Here is a 13,475-nt window from a genome sequence, read left to right on the forward strand (position 1 = left end):
AGACAGACATCTAACACTGTTAAGCAGAGCTGTAAACCTCCCAAGTTATAAAACTGGACTGAACTGATTCAGCCCCACATGTCTCTCCTTTCCAGTCCCAAGGCTTGTTTTCTTTGAAAAGGCTGCTTCTGTCTATCTTTTTCTACAGTGACCTCCCTGTGACATAGGAAAACCCAAGGGCGGGAGGTGATTCAGGGAGGGGGCAACCAGGGGCTCTGTTCTCTCTGAGCCACGCGCTACTACAGACATGCAGAAGTGAGGGGTGAGGGGTGGGGGGCGGGGAGGAATGGGGCCAGAAGCTGACAGGATCTAGAGCAGAGCGAATCAGTCCTATCGGGAGTGTGAACAGCAAATGCGTATAAAATTATGCATGAATCTGAGGGCCCAGGACATGAATCTGTGCAAGCAAATCTGCATGTGGGAACAAGAGTGCGGCTGCACCAGGAAAGCCGAGAGGAAGGCCACACGAGAGAGGGTGCCGGAGGGGCCTGCATCAACTGGCACACATGGTCTGTCAGGTAAGCGACCCTGTCCTCTGAGGGTACAGCAAAAGAGAGCAACGTGCATCAAGGTTAGAGACAAAAGCAACGTGGGGGAGAAATGCTGTGCCTTTCAAATTTAGTTTTTTACTTTTTAGAATTTTAAGTCAATTTTATTCTTTCCCTTTAAAAACACTTGAAGTTGTAATTTAAAAATCCGGATGTTAGTGCTCAACTGAAGAAGGACCTCTATACCCCAATTAAGATGGCTAAAAGACATCTTTTAAAACATGTTATAAAACAGAAGGCTACCTAGAGGGAGAAGGGGGCTCTGCTGGGAATCAGTGTCTGTGACCACGCTCTGAGTCTGTCTTTCCCCACATCTAAGTGGAAAGATATCAACTACCACATGAGGCTCTTGTGAGAAGAGAACGTAGACGGAGACACTAGCACAGTGCCTGGCACACAGGAAGTGCTAGCTTTCCACAGAGTGCTAAGTGGGCCTGAAGGGATGTGGAGCCTCCAGTCAGGGATCCAAAATGTGTTAAACAGAGAAGGAAATCAGATGCTTATCAAATGAGCAAATTGGCTTTATAACGTGAATTATCACTAAGCATGATGTTGAGAAAACCATGACGTGTTTTAGCACAACCGGGAGACACTCTTCCTAATGAGAGGGTTCGTTCCCAGCATCGTCACAGAATCAGTGTCACTCGGAGTTACTGACATGAGCAGTAGACGCTGTCACACAGATGCCTACAAAAGCCTCTAGCAGCCCCAGCTCATCTACCCATAGAGGGAGCCACTTGTTTAGCCAGTTGACATAAGCCTGTAATCAGCATCTTAACTGGGTGGGCCAATGGGTGTAGCTCCATTCAGATTTTAAGTAAAAAATAATTAATATGTAGAGGAAATCTGTCAGAAATGTAACAAGAGACTAAATCTGAGAAGAGCAAAAGAGAAAAAATAGTTTTGGCTGATAGGCAGAAGCTCCCGCAGGCAGCTCATGAGCCCATTAATGACTTGGCCTGCGTCCTGGGTGTTTACTGATTCACAGCTTGTTTAACTTCTTGTATATTCCCAACCGTTCCCCAAAGTGTGATACACCTCATCTACTAGACAGCGGTTTAATTGCACTACAAATGAGTTTACTCAACCAATTAGAACTCCAAATACTGCTAAGATATATGTCCAAGTTTTATAAGAGTGGTGCTTCACAGATAATCTTATTCCAGAATTCCACCACCAATAAAATCAGGCAGTGCTCAAACCCACAGATCTATTAAAGCAACATTCGGTCTTCTCCCTAATGAAGGAAGAGCTCCTCCGATGATCTCCAAAACTAAAAAGAACTGAAAATAAATAATAAACATATAAAACCTACAAACAGTTACATGCTAAAACAATTCCTTAGGTAGAGAAGTTTCAATGAGGTCCTTGAATAAAGTCTTGTAAAAGTAAAACATCAGAAAGCACTATAAGCCACAGCAGGAAATATGCCATTTGATAGGATGCTGAAAACAAATCAGTGAAACACAGAAAGGACTCACAAATATTTAAATTCTTCACTATGTCAATGGTGTGGAAAATATTAGAGGCAAAAAAAAATCGTAAGGAGAAATATCCCTTATGGCACAACAAAAATCTCTTTTATCTCATCTGCTCACATGCATGATAAATGGCAACAAACGTCTATGGGATTGTTTATCGCTCTCCATATACAGATGAATTGGGATTAATATTTAATTAAACTAGAGTTCATAGTCTGTCTAAAATGGATCAGGACATAGTTTGTGTATTAATTACCCTTCCAAACTATTTATTAGTAACTCAGAAGGATCTTGTCACTATTGACCCTATGGCCTGAGAAGGAAATCATGTCTATAAAAATGGATCAAAGAAGTAGTGCCACTCATGTGATCAGATTATAGTACAAAGTTCAATTGAAAAAAAATTCTGCTGTAATATGAAGGATAAAAGAAATGTATTGCTCTAAATTTTCAACCAGCCTCTTATTTAAGTGCTTCTCTCAAAGGCTGACTGTTGGTCAGAGGGGAATTAGACAGGCTAATTCTCAAGTAGTAACGCTACATATAAATTTGTATATATTCAGAGTATATATTATATATATCCAGATGTGTGTGTATGTATCTATGCATATGCATCCACACATATATATATAAATGAATGTCATATATATCTCTCTCATATCAACTTATGGACCCAACAGGGCAGAATAAAGGTGGCAGAAACAGGCATATATAAAAATTTTCCTTTACTTTATAAATTTTTACCTTACTTTATAAGTTTTCCTTTACTTTATAAAGTTTTCCTCTCCAACCCTCTAAAATCCCCCCCAGGTCACTTGATATGTTTTCTGACGGAGCATCCAATGAAAAATGATTTTGGCTGCACATTAAACCCATCAACGAAGGCGCAGTCATCTGAAAACTCAAGTCCCTAACAACATCTATTTGGCATAAGATAAATGTGAAGAAGGTTGTCACTCAGGTGTGTTAAAATACAGCAGAGAATTTTCTTGAATGACTCACCCATAGGCTCCATTACTAATCAATTTAATCGTTTCAAAATCACTTTCGCGAGGTTTCCGTCGAAGTTTCAGGGAAGTATTAGAGCTCTTGGAAACAAAACACGAAAGTTAAAAAATAGTTGAGAATCTAAGAAAATGATTTTAACGGCAAAATAAATAATACTTGAACTACATGCTGTGCTGTTTAATATGGCAAAGGGCAGTATTCTAGCCAACACAACCCAGGGGACAGCTGTCAAGACCAGTTTTCCAGAGCAGGGCTGATCAACTACTCACGACAGTATCTCATTTGCATGTAAGTGAGCCCCCACTCCCAGGAGATAAAGGCACCAAGCTTCTGAAAATTCCTAATTTTAATTTACTTCTGTAAACTATTCAGGTTAGCCTCATCTAGTCTTTTAAAGTTTCGAGATTTAAGTCCAAAATGCCAGACTTCCTTCTTGTTTCAGTTGGCCAGAAAAGAATGAGCTAAAGTGGCTATTTGTGGGCTGGTGGATGATGGGGCTTCTCTGGCCCTCAGCAGAGCATGTCTATTTCATCCTGCGGCCATCTTTCTTGTTTGGAAAAGGCAGTCTGCAATGAATGAGACACCCACCGAAGGCCTGCTCTTCAGTACTTCCATAACATAAATCTTACCATAGTTTATATATCAATTTCCAAAATGATAGCTCTTTAAAACGTTTAGCTCAAAGGACAAGAATAAATAAAATGTTTTTTTAAAAGCAAATTCTCTGGTGGCCAGCCCAGTGGCATAGCAGTTAAGTTCATGTGCTCCACTTCAGCAGCCTGGGGTTCACGGGTTCGGATCCCAGGCATGGACCTAGCACTGCTTGTCGAGCCATGCTGAGGCGGCATCCCACATAAAATAGAGGAAAATTGGCACAGATGTTAGCTCAGGGCCAATCTTCCTCACAAACAAAACAAAAAACAAAATTTTGGAATCCCATGTATCTTAGCACTGAGTGGGTATTAACAGCCCCTTTGCTACCTCAGCAGAGCTCAGAATTCCCTTCCTATAATTTTGGAAGAAACCCTATGACCCAGAGGTATGTGCCATCCTCTCCTATTCAGTGCTGTCATCACTGACCTTGTCATCAATTCATCTTTGGAAGATTTGGGTACCCAGCTTCCCACTTTCCTTTCTGCATGTATCTCTCACCATCCTAGGTAACTTCAGTGTCTACACAGATAATTCACCAAACACCTTGGCCTCTGGGCTACTTGACTCGCTCAGCTCTAACCAACTATCTCTTGCCTCTATTTCCCTTTGGCCATTGGCCACAGGACCTGGATGTAGTCGTTACCTGCCAATGTTCCATATCAGAAGACGTAGTAATTCAAGACTGGGCCCATTTACTTGTTCAGCCGCTCCCACTGCTCTTCCACAGCTTGGGCGGAAAGGCCCTGCCCTCTTACTCTTCCTGACCCGAGTGTCCTCATTTATACCCACGGATGACTCCCAAGTCCTTTAGACCTCCACCCAAAACTCCCCCTCTGAACGCCAGAAGATACCATGCCTTATATACATGCCAGTTTGACGGCTCTTGAATGTCTCAAAGGAACTTCAGTCTCAACACATTCAAAATCACACCAGTTTTTGATAATGGAATTAACAAAAACAGTTATCGTTTATTTAGCATTCACTATGTGGTGCTGTCCTCACCATTTTTCACAGACTATCCGGTTTAATCTTTTTTTGTTAAAGATTGGCACCTGAGCTAACAACTGTTACCAATTTTTTTCTTTAAAGATCAGCACCTGAGCTAACAACTGTTGCCAATCTTTTTTCTTTAAAGATCAGCACCTGAGCTAACAACTGTTGCCAATCTTTTTTTTTTTTCTGCTTTATCTCCCCAAATCCCCCCAGTACATAGTTAGTTGCATGTCCTCATTTAATCTTTTATTTCTGTTTTACAGGTGACATCCCACAGAGCGATCCCACAGCTGGTAAGAGAGCCAGCAGAGCCAGGTTCCAAATCGAGGCACTCTGACTCCAGAGCCTGGTTCTTAGCCCCAGGCTACACAGCTGCCCCCCTTCCTGACCTCCCCACCTGCTCCGTCCTGGTTCCTCTGCTGGTGTTCACAACTAGGGAGAGAGACACCAGCATCCAGGACTTTTCACCTGTGCCACTGCAGCAGCCTCTTTGCTGGCTTCCCCATGGTCACCCGTGCACGCTCCCCTCATCTGATCTACTTTCTACACTGCAATCAACCTGGTGTTTTTCAAGTCAGAACTCTGACTGAATCATCTCCCGGCCCACTACCCCTTCACCCCACATAAAAACATACTTCCTCCAAAGCTCAACAGCTTTTCTACTGTTCTTTAAAGGAAAAAATTGACAAAGATGAACAAGGAAGACCTTTGTGTCCAGTTTTCATTCAAGATCTCCAGTCTCTATGGTCTCCCTTGCTCTCAGCCCTCAGATACACTCTGCTCCCAGTGTCACAGTCTTTGCCCGTGACATTCCCTTGGCCTGGAATATTCCCTCTGCCCCTTCTCATTTCAGTAACTTCTCACATCTCTGCTCAAGCGTCAGTTCCTCTGGAGATCTTCTTGGACTGGCAAGACTATGGTAAATCTCTTTATGTTGTGTTCTAATAGCACATGGCCTTTTTTCTTTGTAGATCTTTTTTTTTTTTTTTTTTTGGTGAGGAAGATTGGCCCTGAGCTAACATCTGTTGCCAAACTTTCTCTCTTTTTTTTTCTCCCCAAAGGCCCAGTACACAGTTGTAAGTCATTCCAGTTCCTCTATGTGGGACACCGCCACAGCCTGGCTTGATGAGCAGTCTGTAGGTCTGCACCCAGGATCTGAATGGGCAAACCCTGGGTGGCGGAAGCGGAGTGCATTGAACTTAACCACTATGCCACTGAGCCAGCCCCCTCTTAGCAGATCTTATTTAAACTTACCACTTTTATTTTTTGTGCGTGATTTCTTTTTATTAATTTGTTTCCCTTTGAAGGGAGGGGCTTTTAAAAGTGTATGCTTAGTGCTTTGCACACAGAAGCATAATAAATATTTATTGAACAAATAAAGTAATTAACACAGCCAAAATCTCCAGATGCTAATCAACAGAAAAACCAACATCATATTTCAGCAAGAAAGATACTTACACTCACTGATTCATCTGTTTCTGGTGTTTCTGCTGTCCCGCTATCATAGTTTCCCAACTGAGCCATTTCTAAGTTATTAAAAAAAAGAAAATTCGAAGATTAAGAAACATAGGACAATTGCAATTATACAAGAGTATTATGCTAAAACAAAGGAAAAATAATTTCTCCGATATTGAAAAAAGAAAAATTTACTCTATGTTCTAACGTACCCATGGGAAAATCTTAAATCCAACATTGCAAGAACCAGCAACTGCCATTTGTAAATTGCTCATTGCACGCCCTCCCCTGGAACCCCTTCTTCTGAACACCCAAACACAGATATTTCAGAACTGGGCCTCTCCTCCAGCTAGCAGGATTTACTGGCTGATGCAGTCACCACAGCTTGGAAAAGGTTTGGGGGGGTCAAGGACTGTGCTTATAATCACATATCCAAAAGAGGCAAGCCTTCCCAGGCTCTCACAGGCATCCGAGATGCACTGGCTACAGCCCAGAGATGATTCTGAAGCTGTGGTGAGCATCGCTTCCTCCATTCCTTCATATCCACTGAGATATCCCGCCTAGGACGCTAAGAACTCGCAGTTTGTCACAGAGGAAGTAAAACTAGTGGTTAAGAGGGGTTTGGAGATGAAAAGACTTGGGTTACCCCCACTATCAGCACTTACTAGTGACCTTTTAACCTCAGGCTCTTCCTCTGTAAGATGGGAACAATATTATTTATCTCTTACAGCTTTTTATGAGTACAGTGTACGATAACGCATGTAAAGCTCTTAGCATGTTGACTAACAAAAATTAAGCGCTCATTGAATATTGATTGTTATTTACTATTACTGATTATATCATGGAAACTAGTTAAAGAGACACAGGTGTCTAATGGCTCGGCCCACGCTGGAATGCATCCTTGAGTTTATATCAGGAAATGAGAAAACTGAACTCATTTTACTGTTCATTTTGATTTTTATACTTAAAGAAAATATTTTATTAAAGAAAAGAACATGAAAGAATTTTCTCCAAAACTTTGATAGGGGTTATCTCTGAGGGGTAGGATCACAGGTATTTGTACTTTCTAATTTTTCAAAACTGAACCTGTATAATAAAAAGTTATAGTTTTTAGTTACATATTTTTATATGCACGTAAAATTATTTCCAAGGCTCTTATTTCATGTATTCATGTTCTTATAAGTACGATCATCCTTTTTTGGGAGAGCTTACACATAAAAGATACAAAGGAAAACACTGGAGTGCTCCCTTTAGATAAAAATTAACAAACTCCAGATTCTAAAATAACTGGAAACTGACACTAACTTTGCCAGTTTACCTGTAGGGGAAGTTCAAGAACAAACACGAGCTCAGTACAAACTCTGTGCTTTCTTGGTGTCATTCAAATGATGTCAACATCCTACGTGACTGGCACTTCAGATTTATGGACTAGGAGGTGAACTGAAATGTATTCAGTTGGAGGGGCTCTTAAGGAAAGGGACAATTTTAGTATTGTTTAAATAAAATGGCAACCGCAGCTAACATTTAGTAAGCATTACTCCATCTTTGGTAGTTATGCAAACAACTCCAGGAATAGGAACTATTATTACCCCATTTTTACGGGAAGAACCCTGAGGCACAAATAGATTCCTCAACAGCGTGGTCAAGGTCATACAGCCCCCAGCCTCGGAGCCAGGGTGCAGTCCTGGGTGGTCCCCCTCCAGACCCTCACTCCTAACCTTCACGGGTCAGGCTTTAGGTATGTCAGTGTAGAGGCTGACAAGAAGGGGAAACAAAGGTAGATCAGAGTTTGTAATAATCACATTTTAAGTGACAACAAATAGACTAAAAACTATCCTTGGATCTGAATCAAGAAAATTAAGTGTCAAGAGTTAAAAACGTGGGGCTGGCCCCGTGTCCGAGTGGTTAAGTTCTTGCGCTCCACTGCAGGAGGCCCAGTGTTTCGTTGGTTCGAATCCTGGGCGCAGACATGGCACTGCTCATCAAACCACGCTGAGGCAGCATCCCCCATGCCACAACTAGAAGGACCCACAACGAAGAATATACAACTATGTACTGGGGGGCTTTGGGGAGAAAAACGAAAAAAATAAAATCTTTAAAAAAAAAAAAGTTAAAAACGCAACTCCCACTGATAAGTTTGTGTTACTAAACTTGAAACTTGTCAAAGCTCACTATTAATTATTTTTTAAAGACTCTATAAAGGTGCATAATCGGGCCTCAGCTTATTCACCTGCAGAAGTTCAGCCTACAGTGCTGCTTGCCGCCGGGTAAGAGCTCACTTGGTCTGCAAGTCAAGGGCTGACACGACCTTAACAACACCAGCGTGAAGAGTCACTCTAACACACTTTGACAGCCTCCCCCACTCCAATTATTTTCATAAAAAAACAAATTAAAAGATGGTTCTGTTTTAAATAGACTTTCTGCTAAATAACTATTATCTGGGAAATACATATTATTTGTAAGCAGTGGGTAGTAATGGAATGGAACCAAGAGTCAGCTTTTGAAGCAGGAAGCTAAGGCATCATTTTGCAATGCCTGAAGAGATTTTTAAAACTCATCTAAATACCATTAAACATCTGCCCTTTTTATTTCATTGATTTAAACCATTTCTGAAGACTCCTGATTCAAAAAGGTAAAGATGGTAATTTAAAAGCCATGGGGAAAAATCTCTCCCCAGGGAACTTTTCAGAAAAGCAGCCACCCGTCTCTGATAAGTGATGAATCTGTTGTGGTATTGCTTTCAGTACAGTATAAATTTATCTGGCATTATCTCCCAGTAATGCATGCATCATTTCACTGGAAGCAAAGATCCCATGGCCCTAAGAGCAAAGAAAGCAGGGGAAATAGGAGCGCAGGGCCGAGAGCAGCAGGTTTCCCGGCTTTAGACGGAGAATAGCTGCGCCAACAGTTACCCTCATTACAAACAATTTAGCAAGATAAACACGGTTTGCAAATATTCAATTTAATGAACCAGGAAGACAATTTTGAATGAAGGAGTCTATGATTGCTTTTGAGTCTTTTAAGGCAGTATATAACCTCAATGTTTCAAATGACAATCCCAAACAATAATGAACAGGAAAAGGTCGGGGGAAGGGCAGTGGTTTCCTAATATTAGATTTTTAAAAAATCACTAACAGGGTGCTTCCTCTTCTTTGTATTTAACAGCATTAGACCTATTTTTTTCATCTGCATCAACCATAAATCCTTTTATAAGCTTTAAAAAAATTCCCCTCCAGGACTGGCTCTCCTGTGTTATTCTTATTTTTCATACTTTTTTGGGACAATTAAGCAAAAACATATCTACCAACATTGCACCTGATTTAAAGTAATCTATCATCAGTTACATCACTCCCAAATTACTTTAAATTTAAATGTCACTTTTAAATCAATCATAATTAATTTCTTTAGCAACATTTTCAAAATTAAAAGTACCCTCGAGAAGAACCCAACTGAGCTTTCCGAGAGAAGAAATACTCAGAGAAGATTGAAATCTAAACCCTTCTGGGACACTAGCATTGTCAGGCTGACAGGTCTCTAGGATTTCAAGGCCTATCCTCACATGCAGGGTAAACACAAAATGGGTCATGTTCACTTGCTCCTCAGGACTCAACTTATACCACTTTCCTTCAAATCACAACTGGCCCCCAAATTTGGACTTCTCAATAGATAGAGCCAAAACATGAGGAAAAAATGAAGACTTGCCACATAGTTCTTCAATGAGGCCCTGGTGTGTAAGCAAGCAAGAAGAAGGTCAGCCCAACCAAGGTACTCACCTTCCAAGGGATCTTTATTGAGCCCCAGCTGGCTAATGATGTACCTGGGAATGTCGGTCTTAATACCCTGTCCTTCTTTTGCATGGCCTTCTGCTGCTTCCAATAGGTAGTAAAATTCTTCAGGATCAAATTCCTGCAGAAGACAAACACAGATGGATACTTCTTTGAGCCAAAATTCTTTGAGGTTTTATTACATAAATTCCACTCATAATAAAATTGCTGGCTATACATGGTTGTGGGTTATTTATGCAGAAAGGAGGCAAATGGCTTTCTTCACTTAAAAAGTATATAATTCTCACTTCCTATTCAAAGCCTATTTATATTCTAAAGCAATACATTTATGCACTTGGTAACCCAAAGACAAGGACAATTTCCAATTTCCTTGTAAGGCAACGTGAAGGTACTATGCTCCACTTGAGCTGCCCACCTTACTGAAAATGAGCAGGTCTGAATTATTAATTGTGCCTTTTGAGCAAAATTTTAAAAATCTGTGAATCTCATCCAGAAGATTCAGTTTCTATCTCTGCACAAACAGCCACAAGAGGAGTAATGTTAAGATTACATTTTCTCACACGTTTTGCAGGAGACTTCCTTAGTACAGAGGTGCCCATAAAGATTAGACAGAAAAATCTCAAAATTACCACTTTTATCAGTAAACTCTAAAATTAAGTTATTCATACTCACATAATGTGAAGATTAAGAAAAAATGTGACATTAGTGCCTCCAATTACCTCTGTCTCCTGTAAAAATTTGGTAATACATTTTTCCTAAGTATTTTGCTTTCTTTGAGTGTCGCTTCTAATATGTAACAAAAATCTTTACGATCACATTACTCTAGAAAGATGCCGTGGATTTGAGTGTTGTAAACAATTATGCCTGTAGATTTAAAGCACAGGTGCTATTTGCAGTTATATTTCCTAGTTTTTCTTTCCCCCTCAGGATTTTTCCCATTTTGATTAGTGCTCCAAATATGCAACTCGGGAATCTCAGCGTTTCACTGGAGAATTACTCAGGAGTTTCTAAAGGCCATATAAAAAGGCACGCTGCAAATGGGGTAAAGCTTTAAAGAACTTTAAATCTTGCCGAAAGCAGCAACACTTGCCCATCTGCTTCTAAGTTCACTGGTTTCTGTCTTTGAGAGGTTATACTTTTACTTTTTCTCCTCTGATTAGGAGTGATTACTGCAAGAAAGTCATTTCCTCTTTCAAGGCAAGATCTTCTCTCAGCGTATCTGCTGCTGTCTAGAGAAATAAGTTCTAATGCTAAATGGTATTTTCTCCCAAGTCAAAATGCAGGAAGGACAAGGCTGTGGTGCATAATTCAAAAGGTGCAATGGGAAAAGCAATGAAAAGTGAGTCTTCCTTCTGCCTGCATTCGCCAGTCACACAGTTTTCCTCCCCAAAGGCATCCAGAGTGTCAGAGACACACAATGCCAAATGCTGCCTTTGATCCTGTGATCCTGAGGGTCCTGGCCTTTGAGGGAAAGCCCCACCCCTCCCCGCCCCTACCTTCCTCCTCAGGATTTTCCTCCTCCACGTCTCGCTATGTGTTGGTATATATTGATGGGGCTGAACATTTCAGTGTTATAAAAAGCTTTGAGTGTTAATTAAAATAAGAGCAAAAACCAAAGCAATACCACCATATACATAAGGGTGTGGGTGTATGTAAAATCCTGCAAAGCTGTATTGTACACAGTATAAATACTTTAATGGCTAGTGAAACTTAAAAGTGAGTTTCGATACTATGCTAAGTCCCTTAAGAGTATTCTTATGTTGAAAGCTTCAGATTTGTTCACAGTGTTGAGTAGAAGTCTCAATCAAAATTCCATAAAATAAAGAAAAACTTCAAAACAAGAGTCTGATCACTGATTAAAGAAAATATAATTGATAAAATAAACTTATCCTTGAAAGTCTCATCCCTTCAGGTCTGGATGAGGCCTACTGTATTCTCCCAAATGGGCTGCTAACTAGCACTCATGTCCAACACGCCACATTTTAAATATAAATAATAATTCTAACCACAGGTCACCATTTCTCACATCTCTGATTTCCCTCTCTACACCTTGGGAACTCCAGAGGCGTGCAGCACAGCAGGTGTTCTAATTAGCTGTAACACAGTAAGGATGCTGAGATAGGGCCACGCACATTATTTCATGATCATTTTTCAAGTTTGACCAGAATGTGATATAACTATCACTAATACAGCTCAAGTCCTAGAATTCTTACTTAAAACCAGAAAAGAAAACTCATGCATGGATGCCATCCTGAACATTCATGAGCTGTAGTTCCTCTTTCCATTTAGCTCTGGGGTTTGAAGCCAAATGAAACTGGAACCTTCTGGTGGCCACTATTTTCCCACAGTTAACAATAAATAACAGAGTCACATGTAGATGCAACTTACCAGGCACTCTAATAACCGAGCAGGGCGGGCAATAACAATTAGGATCTTTCGAACTAGCTGTTTAATAAATGCTAATTCTCCACTTTCTGAACGATCATGAGCCTATGAGAGAGCAGTGAAAAGAATGATGATACAGTGTTGCTCCATTAAACGGAAAAGGAAATCAGCAAAGCATGCTAATTAAATAACTGCAAATATTCAAAATTAAGCGATTTAGAAAATATTTTTAAGAACCGATAAGCAGACCTTATCTCTACATAAAAGGACACTATTAAACTTCTGTAACTACAAAATGGCTCTATTGGCTAAATTTTAATTGCAAAACTTTGATTTATTCTCTGTGTTAAAAATCAGATGTAAGGGCTCTTAATGTGAGCTGTGAATGAAGGAGACATTAAGAGTTTATGACGTATTAAGTACATGGTCCAAGTAGAGTGGGCAGCTGATGAGGAACCTTGATTTTCTGATGTCACATCTTAAACGTCTGAAATGGCTACCACAGTGCAGGATTGCTTTTGTTATCCTGGGCGTTGAGCACATTCGTGAAATACATATACAACGTGATTAGCCTATAAATTAATTATTTCATAATAAGCAGTGCTTATTTCAAATGTTAGGTGGATAATGTAGAAATTTCTACTTGGATATACACACATGAATTTGATTTCACATATTAAATAAATAATACCTAGACACTCAGTAAAGTTTAACTGACTTAAAATCCTTTTAAATTTTATTTTACATGTTGCCAACAGGTGACACCTAAGTACAAAAAAAAAAATCCTGAGAACAAAACTCAGTTTATTAAGAGTCATTTTAATTTTCAATGATATTTTCTTGAAGAAATGATGCAAATCTGTATCAAGGCAGACTTAAAACCAAAATTTTAAAAGTTTAAATGTAAACTTCTATGCATGCTCACTTTTAGGTTTTCTTAATTTTTAAATTTCTGTGATTTACTTTCCTATAAGGATTAAAAAAATATATCAAGGTGAGGCTGGTACAATAGAATATAACTTTACAGCCACAGTAATAAACACTTAAAATCATTCTCGAAGGTGCTTTATTCTGACAAGGAACTAGCCCTCCCATGAAAAAGACTGGCAGACCAAATCTATGAAAAATGGTTATACTTAGCAGTAATATGTCTACTGCATTTAAGC

The 13,475-nt window shown here is 39.9% G+C and overlaps 1 protein-coding gene across 14 annotated transcripts in view; it reads right to left on the reverse strand.

Annotated features, from left to right (window-relative positions):
• Positions 1-13,475, reverse strand: part of MAST4 (microtubule associated serine/threonine kinase family member 4) — a 575,525-nt gene that overhangs the window by 43,695 nt on the left and 518,355 nt on the right. For all 14 annotated transcript variants that reach the window (XM_070519562.1, XM_070519559.1, XM_070519558.1 and 11 more), the window contains 4 exons: positions 12,313-12,414; positions 9,913-10,045; positions 6,143-6,210; positions 3,032-3,117 (listed from right to left, as the gene is read on the reverse strand). In XM_070519562.1, coding sequence (XP_070375663.1) covers positions 3,032-3,117; positions 6,143-6,210; positions 9,913-10,045; positions 12,313-12,414 — 389 coding nt within the window. The remainder of the gene's footprint in view (positions 1-3,031; positions 3,118-6,142; positions 6,211-9,912; positions 10,046-12,312; positions 12,415-13,475) is intronic.

This window comes from Equus asinus, chromosome 10 (genome assembly GCF_041296235.1).
Source record: "Equus asinus isolate D_3611 breed Donkey chromosome 10, EquAss-T2T_v2, whole genome shotgun sequence".
NCBI lineage: Eukaryota > Metazoa > Chordata > Mammalia > Perissodactyla > Equidae > Equus > Equus asinus.